The sequence below is a fragment of the Hipposideros armiger genome, unplaced genomic scaffold (assembly GCF_001890085.2).
Source record: "Hipposideros armiger isolate ML-2016 unplaced genomic scaffold, ASM189008v1 scaffold_540, whole genome shotgun sequence".
NCBI lineage: Eukaryota > Metazoa > Chordata > Mammalia > Chiroptera > Hipposideridae > Hipposideros > Hipposideros armiger.
In genome coordinates this window covers 1,155,734-1,163,387 of record NW_017731890.1, presented here as the reverse complement: position 1 = coordinate 1,163,387, position 7,654 = coordinate 1,155,734, and the positions used below count along the sequence as shown (strand labels likewise).

The window sequence follows — 7,654 nt, the reverse complement described above, 5'->3', positions numbered from 1 at the left end:
AAAACGACAGCAACTTGTCTGTTCCCCTTTCCCCAATTCCCCAGCACTGTTCCCATCCCCCCAATTCCCCAATAAAAATCTTAAAAAAAAAAAAATTATCCAAAAGGCTAAAAGATAGTCACCCATAATGTCACAGTCATTGGGCCTATTGTTCAACTATAGCTGACTGAGTAAATATATTTTTATATATTGGTACCATGAAGTATTATGATTTTTAATGGCAGCACGTTTTGGAAGTTTTTAGCAACATAGAAAATGCTTATGAAGTGGCATTAAATGACAAAAGCAGGATGTAACGTTGTATCCCTAGAGTGAGCTCAGCTATGTTTAAAAATACATATGTGCAAGTGTAAAAAACTAAAAGTGGTTATCTCCCCGAGCATTTAGATTGCTATTTCTTTTTAAATCTTTTTTTATTTTGGACTCTTCCCCCACCCCCACCACAAATAAGCATATCAAGTTTTTATATTGAGAAAAAAAAACTCTCAATGATTAAAAACATAAAAATAACAGAAAACTCTGCTTGGTAAGTGGAGGTGGGTGGGTTCTCGGCTCTTAGAACAAGCATTGGCTCGTTCACGGTTGCCTTGGGGAAGTTGTGGCGGCTCAAGGCAAGCCAGGCTGGGTACCCACAGACATGCCCCAAGGTGGCTTTTCCTGTATAAAAAGTGGACAATGTACTCCGTTTGGTGGCATGGCACCAACACTGCATTCCCACCAATATGACAGCTCTGTGACCACAGGAATGTCCCTAACCTGAGGTTCAGCTTTCCTCATCTGTAATATGGCCACAGGGGCCCTTACCTCATAGGTCATAAAAACAACAATCACAGCAGGCCCTGTAATATGCATTACATCCACTTTCTCTAACTTCCATTTTACATATGAGGGAATTGTGGTTTAAAGGGATTAAGCAGCTCGCCCTCTGGAAGACCCTGAGTGGAGTCAGAATTCAAACTTGGGCCCCTGGCATCAGGGACTGAGCTGCCTCTGCTCTGCCAGGCCAGCTGAATGAAGGTACCTGGTCACCTGAGAAAGGCGATATCTATGTGGGCTGCTGTTTTGATGATAACAACATGGCACGGTATTTTGTTGTGAATTCCAAATGCTTTTGTGCAGATATATTTAGAACCTTTTGTGGAAGATGAGACTGAGAAAGATTGCTGATTAGATGCTGTTTTGATTTGTGAAGGGAAAAGTGCCTGCCACAGAAATCTCATTTCCTGCTGGATTTAGCCTCTTAAGAAGGGTCCGCAGGGAAGAGGTTCTATGCAGACCGGGTTTGATTGCTCACTCCCAGATTTCTAGCTCTGTGACCTAAGGCGAGTTGTCGCCCCTTTCAGAGCCTCAGTTTCCTCACCTGTAAGTGGCAACCGTAACCCCTACAGCTCATGCGGTGGTCCTGAAGGTTAAGTGGGATGATGTGGGTAAGGGTGCCATATCCCAGTTGGTAGACCACTTGGGGGTCATGAATTCTGATCTCCTTTGGCCTATTTTAACTAGCCTGGAAGAAGGACTCAATCAATGCGATTTCCCTTTATTAGTATTATTCCAGCTTCAAAGAGGTGGCCTGAGTAGGTTTGAGTCTGCCAGCTTGAGTTTCCACACACCATAAGCTTGCCCTCCGGATGAGCTGTGGTTTGCTGTCAGTTCATTGGGTGGCCCCAGCTCTCCCCAATGCCTCCCTTGGTCAGCCTGGCAGAAGTCTTCCTGAGCTGAGACACCCTTGGCTCCACTCTCTGCACTGGTTTCTCAGGAGCCAGATCATGGGGCCCCGTTCAGTGTCCTTGAAGCTTCCAACTCGCTCCCACCCATCTGCTGGGTTCAAATCCCACGAGGGCTGAGGCCCTGGTCAGAACTGTCCCAGCTCCGTCCCGCAGGGAGAGAACAGCAGAAAGCAGCAGCGCTCACTGTGGTCTCACAAGGCAGGAAGGCGGTGAGCTTACTGGCTTCCCCCAGGGGCAGACCCTGGGAGGAGAGGGACTGGACTTCCTAAGTTGTCTGAAAAGTAGCAATGGAAAGGGGGCAGAGGATGACTTCCTGTCTCCAGGAAATGCAGGTATTTGGGGGGAAAGAGGAAGATGAGGGTGATGCCTACTAGACAGGGTGACCAACCACCGAGTGTGCCCAGGACTGAAGGGGTTCCAGGGAAGCAGGGCTTTTGCGCTAAAAATCGGCAGTTTTACCCTCAATGCTTAGGGACTGCCTCTTCTGTGAAAAGAAAATTGGACCCACTCAGCTCTGGAGGGGTGGGGAGGGTGTGTGTTTCAACTCTGCCCGCTAGGCTGTAGCCCATGAACAGGTGGTCGAGAGGATTTGGGGAGTGGGTATGGGCAGAGCTGATGAGGGGAGGCCAGTCGGGGAACTCAGCATCTCAGGGGCACCTGTGCCCCCGAAAGGCTTCTTCTCCGTGCGGCACAGTGCAGTCCAGAGCTGCGGGCTGGTACAGAGCCCTCCCGGGCTGGCAGGATGGAGGCGGAGGCAGGGGCGGAGGCAGCACCAGCGCGCATGCTCAGCACTACCCCCCCCCACACCCCCCTCCAACCCCTGGCTGGGGTCTCGCAGAGGAACAGGGCTCCTACCTGTAGGCCGTTTGGGTACCCGTCGCCCTCGGAGAGCGAGTCCACCAAGTCTTCCTCGTCCAGCGTGGCCCGCTTGTAGGTCGACATCTGCAAAGCCAAGGACAGCACGGACTCCCTCAGCGCCTCCATGGCTCTCGTGCCCGAATGGGGAAGCCGCCCGGGCGCAGCCACCACCACCGCAGTGGCGGCGCCCCGCCCGGGACACCGAGACCGGCCCACCGACCAGCCCGCCGCGAGGGAGGGGGTCCCGCCTCCCCCGCCCCCTCCGCGCGTATGCAACCCTGCCTCACCCCCAGCGCCGACAGCACTACTACGGCCACACGCTCCGCATGCTGCGCCCCGCGTCGCCTGGGTCCCCAAAGCCTGGGTCCCTACCGTCCCTGCTGCCGCTGCGCACCTGGCAGATCCGGGCCGGCCGGATTGCGGCCCGCGGGCATCACGCCACCTTTGCGGGTGGGGCCTGATCGGTTCAAGTCCCCGGTTCTCTCCCTGGCCGCACCGGGAGACCCCCCAAGGCGTGAGAGACGGAAGCCTCCCTTTCCCAGAGGGAGAGGCCCCACCATGGCCAGCCCCTAACAGGCAGCAAGGGGCCTCGCAGCAACCTCGCCTAGGAAACCTTAAGCCCCCGTTCAATAATCCCCCCGTAGCAGATACCAAGCGTCAGATGTTAGGAAGGCGCCCCTTAGTTTGGCCCACAACAGTCGAGAGGTTCCTCCCACCATTGGCCCTTAGGTGCGTCAAGGGGGTCTCCTTTTGAGCCACAAAGATTAAGGAGAAAAAAAGAGGTAGAATAAAAAAGGCAAGTGTCTCCCCCTCTCGTTTTCCCCTTTCTCTAGCTCAGGGGTCTTTAAGCCCAAGTTCATGAATGAGTTCAAAAAATTCCAGAGACTTCCTCTGACCTAGAATGAATAAATAGTGTGTGTGCATTTGGGTGGCTGGAGGGGAATCCCATGCTTGCCTCCAGGCTCAAAGGTGTGACTCCCCAAAACATTAAGAACCCTGGCTTCCGCTTCGGAGCTAGTCAAAAACGAGGTAACCCTTCCCTCTCAGGAGTCAAGAGCCTCCAGCAGCCCCTCCCCGGCCCCCGAGACCTCTTAGGGGCCCTGTGACCTAGGCTGGAAAACGGGGCTCTCTCAAGATGTGGAATGCTCAGGCAGGGACTCTGGACACCCAGCACTCGCTCTTCTGCCCAAGACCCTAACTCGACAGTTCCCCAAAGAACCCTCCACTTCGAGTGAGACCTGGAATCCCCTGCAATTTATACATTTTTTTTCTCAAGTTTCCAAAGTGCACATCCATTCATTCCCATATGTGATTCTCGCAACACACATACGTGTGAAGCCACAGGCTCAGAGGGGTGAGGTGACTTTCCAGGGTCACAGCCACAGTGACAGCTCCTGGCTTCCACTCCTGCCCTCTTAACAGCCTCTCAGCAGCCGCAGTGAGCCTCGAAAAAGGAAATTCTGATCCTGTTGCTCCCTGGCTTAAAAACTCTACAGGGACAGTCCCTTTACAGTCCCCCATTGCCTCTGCCCATCCTGACCCTCATCGTGTGGCCCCTCTACCCCCCCCCCCACCTCACTCACTTAGATCCTGACTTGTGTGGCCCTCACTGTTCCTCAGATCCTATAAGTCTCCCCACCACCCAGGCCTTTATAGCACTGTTCCCTCTATCTGGAACATACTTTCCTCATCTCTGCTCTTCCCATGACTGGCCTCTGATCTCAGCTTAAATGTCACCTCTTCAAGTGTCCCGACCCCTCGCATTCTCTATTACAGCACCCCATTTTTCCCTTTATAGTATTTATTGCAGTCTGTTATCTATTTTTTGGTTTTTACATTTATCTACTTCTCCCTCCCCGACTTCCCAGAATTGTGTGCTTTATCAGGGCTGGGACCTTGTCTGGCACAGAGAATCCGCATCACCTAGCATACTGTAGATGCTCAACAGACAGTTGAAATGAATGGTGGAACAAGTAGAGGGGAAGTGACCATTACTCTGGGGCAGTACCTTGAAATCCTTGTGCATCTAACTTTGTAATGCCCAGGGATAAAGGTGTAAGCAGCACAGGTGGTGGTGGTGGGTGGGGGGAGGCAGAGAACTATGACAAGAATTTTAATTCTGGAGTCTTCTGCCTCCCTCCTGCTGGGTGGAGGAGTTCCCATCACCCACCTGGGAGAGAAAGGGCTCCCAGTCTTCTTGACGTCACACTGGGTTATAGCTGGGCTTTTTCTGAAACCAAGACACTTGGTTACACTAAGTAAAAGGTGTCAGCCACCCAAGAAAAAGACCCTTGACAAAGGAGCATCTCCCCAGCCTGGCACAGCAGGTACTGTTTCCTAGGCCCCTAGAAGTACGAGGTACTGGTAAGTTCTTTTACACCCACCAGCTCCTTTAAGATTCTTGCCCTTCTCTCCGAAGCAGGTATTACTGGCCCCTTTCACAGAGCCTGAAACTGAGGCTCAGGGAAGTAACTAGCCCAGGTGCAGTGAAGCCACGGCTCCTCGTCCTCTCATTTCAGAGGTCATCCCCGGGAAGCTCTCCTGACCTTCCCTTGACCCTAGGCAGTGTCTGGTCCCCTGCTCTGTACTCCCCCGACACAGTCCCCAACCCCAAGCTTCCTTCTAAGGAGGCACTCAGTGGACTCAGGCCCACTGAAGCCTATCTGTGGTCAGATGAGGAGAGAAACTCGCATACCTGCCAAGCAGAAATCCGCTGAGAAGGAGAGCTTTAATTTTTCAGCACACAAAAGATGAGGGGCCCTTCCTGAAACGCCTACCGCCGACCAAAGTGAAACTGAACCCAACTCAGGTGTGGGAATGGCTTAGCCGGCTCTGCTCACTAGGTGGGAGCACCGCAGCACAGTCGGCCCAGCAGGTGAGTGACATTCCAACAACAACAAGGCAGCCCTGTCTTTGTACCCGCCCACAGCCGGGGCGGGGCCTTCCATTCACTGTCTCTTTGGATCCCCACACCCAACTAGAGCCTCAGCCTCAACAGGTATCACTTCCATTTTCTAGAAGTGGAGGGGGGCGGAGGGGGAGAACCAACACCTACTGTGTTCTGCTTGACCAAATGTATCTCTCCTGACCCCACGATGCCCTGTGAGGCAGGAATCAGCACCTCCACTTTAGAAGACTGAGGATTAGGGAGGACTTGCCTCCCTTGCTCCCCCAAGTGACCTGGCTAGAGAGCTAAAAGGTGACTCCTTGCATAATGACCTCATGCTGCTGCCACCAGAGAACCCCAGCCATACAGCTAGTAAATGGCAGGGCTGGGCCTAGAACCTGGGTCCTGTCTCCTAGTCCCATGATCACTGAAGAAGGGGGCGCTGCTTCTTCAGGTGGGGACCTCACGGAGTCTGGGGGCACTGAGCTGGCAGGGTGGCCAGAGACGGGATCTCCCTAATTGCCTCATCTGCAGCTGTGAGGGCCAGCCGTGAGCTTCAAGGAAAGGGGAACAACCACTGCTTTGTGGGGAGCCCCTACCTTGATCTCATTCCTCTCCCGCCCCGCCCCACCCCACAGAGCCGTGGAGGAGAAATCTGGGCCTGCTGTTCATGAGAGAGGCTTAGCGGAGACCAAGACGGGAGGAAGCCCGGCTCAGGCTCGTCCGTCCCCCAGCTGCACGGAGAAGGTGGTGCAAGTCAGATGAGAGCGTGATGGTGCCAGCTCTGCAAACACCACCTGCAGAATTCAAAGGCCTGGGGTGAACAGAGCTGAGAAATATAAACGCTCACGTGGCTCTGACAGCGAAGGCCTCTGGCCAGTGGCACCTGGGCATGATCCTATTTGTCTCGAGTTAGTCACTCAGGTGTCTCTTGTGGTTGGTTTGCCCAAGGCAGGGGGATCTTTAAAGAATTCTGGAGCACCATCAGAGGCAGCAGCCCTGAGTGAAATTCACAGGCCTGGGACTTCTTGGCCACACCCTCCGATCTGTTTTCCTAGTTGATTTCTAAGCCTCAGCTCCTTAGGGATACAGCCCTTTGTGGCTGACAGCCCTGTTAATTCCTGCCTCTCCAGTGCCATTAATTAGCTGTTAAATCTTTATATGTTATCTAATACACACTCATGTTATATGTTAAATACTTACATTTAACAGACACAATGATATAGTAGGTTGAAGCTCTAGATGCAAACCTTAGTTCAGATCCCCACTCTGCCATTTCCCAGCTGTGTAACCTTGGGCGAGTGACTCAGCCTCTCTGTGCCCCTCAGTTGTCTCATCTATTAAATGGGGATGATAACAGTATCTCCTTCATAGAACTGTGTGATACTTAACTGAGTTAATATAAAGTGTTTAAAACAGTGCTAGGCACACAGCGAGTGTTGGCAGTTATTGTTTGTACAATTGTTTCTTACAAAGCACAGGCTCGAAAACTTTCAGTTGATCCCCACTGCCTAAAGAACAAAATCCAGGTGTGCAGCCATCACCCTGACCCCAGATCTATCTCTGTAGGTGTCAAGCATGCCACAGGAGTTCACCGAGTCCTTGATGTTTGTCAAGCTCTGTGCTGCCAGCTGAGGGGGCTGCTCTACACAGGACTCGGTCCCTACTCTCGAGGAACCTGCACCTGATATCCCCTCTCTCAAGACTGAGTGCCCTCTACCTCAGCTATTGCTTTCCATCTCTGAACTATCTCCTCCTCCATGAAGCCCTCCTCTCCTCCCCAGTCAGAAGGAATTATGTCCTTCCTGCTGGCGGGCCCCTGGTGTAGCACCTGTATAACATTCAAGCCTTCATCTAGGCATCTTTATCCCTGGGATGGAGGGGGTGGGGTGGCAAGTCACCTTATTGGCCTCCATCCCAGCATCCAGCACCCAGCACAGACCTGGTAACTGGTTAATTCGTATCCCAGATTTTCACTAGGGCATTAGGCTCTGTGACTTCCACAAAGAAATAACAATCAAGTAAAATTCAAATAGGACAACTGTGGCCAATGGGCAAGATAGTAAAAATATGGCCACCCCTCCTGAAGATGGCACCACGTGACATCTATTACTACTATTACATTATCCATTATGTTGCTCAGTGTCTTTTACATGTGAAATTTCCATGTGATTAATTTCTT

General features: G+C 52.3%; 1 protein-coding gene across 1 annotated transcript in view; it reads right to left on the bottom strand.

Annotated features, from left to right (window-relative positions):
* The window catches only part of ECE1 (endothelin converting enzyme 1), a 66,704-nt gene extending 63,978 nt beyond the window's left edge, over positions 1-2,726 (bottom strand). Inside the window, exon 1 of the mRNA XM_019668824.1 lies at positions 2,583-2,726. Within this exon, the coding sequence (XP_019524369.1) occupies positions 2,583-2,711 (129 nt within the window). The 5' untranslated portion in view covers positions 2,712-2,726. The remainder of the gene's footprint in view (positions 1-2,582) is intronic.
* Between the last annotated feature and the right edge of the window lie 4,928 nt (positions 2,727-7,654).